General features: G+C 33.6%; 1 protein-coding gene across 1 annotated transcript; it reads left to right on the top strand.

Moving 5' to 3' along the window:
* Nucleotides 1–468: 468 nt before the first annotated feature.
* LOC106476250 (sialidase-like) lies at nucleotides 469–1,173 on the top strand. Its single transcript, XM_013936915.1, has one exon. It carries the CDS (start codon nucleotides 469–471, stop codon nucleotides 1,171–1,173), a length of 705 nt encoding a protein of 234 aa, XP_013792369.1.
* Nucleotides 1,174–1,784: the final 611 nt, after the last annotated feature.

The raw sequence follows: 1,784 nt of genomic DNA, 5'->3' as shown, positions 1-1,784 counted from the left end.
CTTCTATACAATACACTAAGGTTATTGTTTTATACAATATACTAATGTTATTGTTTTATACAATACACTAAGGTTATTGTTTTTCTTCATTTAACGTAGACGTTTACTATAGGGAAGATTACGATACATACTTGGTTGTACAAGTTATAGGGAAGATTAAGATACATACTTGGTTGTACAAGTTATAGGGAAGATTAAGATACATACTTGGTTGTACAAGTTATAGGGAAGATTAAGATACATACTTGGTTGTATAAGTTATAGGGAAGATTAAGATACATACTTGGTTGTACAAGTTATAGGGAAGATTACGATACATACTTGGTTGTACAAGTTATAGGGAAGAATACGATACACACTTGGTTGTACAAGTTATAGGAAAGAATACGATACATACTTGGTTGTATAAGTTATAGGGAAGATTACGATAATAATATTTTTTTTATCCTAGAAAATGCATAGCAACGAATGTTTATTATAAACACGGGCTACAAACGAATTCCCAGCTCTGATCCACTGGTTCCTATTGACCACTACTTGAGTTCTGATCCATTGGTTCTTGTTGACCACTACTTGAGTTCTGATCCACTGGTTCCTATTGACCACTACTTGAGTTCTGATCCATTGGTTCCTGTTGACCACTACTTGAGTTCTGATCCACTGGTTCCTGTTGACCACTACTTGAGTCCTGATCCACTGGTTCCTATTGACCACTACTTGAGTTCTGATCCATTGGTTCCTATTGACCACTACTTGAGTTCTGATCCATTGGTTCCTGTTGACCACTACTTGAGTTCTGATCCATTGGTTCCTATTGACCACTACTTGAGTTCTGATCCATTGGTTCCTGTTGACCACTACTTGAGTTCTGATCCATTGGTTCCTATTGACCACTACTTGAGTTCTGATCCATTGGTTCCTGTTGACCATTACTTGAGTTCTGATCCATTGGTTCCTATTGACCACTACTTGAGTTCTGATCCATTGGTTCCTGTTGACCACTACTTGAGTTCTGATCCACTGGTTCTTATTGAATACTGCTTGAGTTCTGATCCACTGGTTCTTATTGAATACTGCTTGAGTTCTGATCCACTGGTTCTTATTGAATACTGCTTGAGTTCTGATCCACTGGTTCCTATTGAATACTGCTTGAAAAGTTCACTTAGATCATGATGACATTTTATAGAATCAGCTAAACGAATTAGGCTTAGGTGATGTTGTAGGTTTATAACTATGACAACAAAGTTTTGGTTTTGTTTTTCGAGTGTAAATATAAAACACAAGTTTAAACATCATAGTAAAGTCCCTGTTTTCTCTTCCAGAAATTCGAAAAAGTTTCTTCGAATGGAATAAAACTCAACCATACTGATATCTATTGTGTAAAATTAAAACTATTTTAAACAATCTTAATTTTCAAAGATTTTGATAAGAACGTATATTGCTTAAATTCCCACAAATAATTATTTTGTATATAAAGCGTACACTCTTCATAATAGTGCTATCGTAAAAAAAGAACAAAAAATATACTGGACTTTACGCAGCTGTTGTGATCCAGTTTACTTTCCATTAGTTAAAGAAAATATTTGTCCTATTATTTTAATAATTTGTTACATTTAATCATTAGATGCTGTTGTAAGACATTAATTAACAGCACAAATGTAGATAATCCAGACTTAATAAACCTTACAATATGAAAAATATACATATAAGAAAATAAACGTTATCCAGAAGGTCGTGTCATTCAAACACAAAGAAAGTTTATATAGGTAACATGTAACAATACA

Source organism: Limulus polyphemus, unplaced genomic scaffold (genome assembly GCF_000517525.1).
Source record: "Limulus polyphemus unplaced genomic scaffold, Limulus_polyphemus-2.1.2 Scaffold10131, whole genome shotgun sequence".
Taxonomy (NCBI): Eukaryota; Metazoa; Arthropoda; class Merostomata; order Xiphosura; family Limulidae; genus Limulus; species Limulus polyphemus.
Note: the sequence above shows the minus strand (reverse complement) of the source record. Positions and strands in the feature narration are given on the sequence as shown.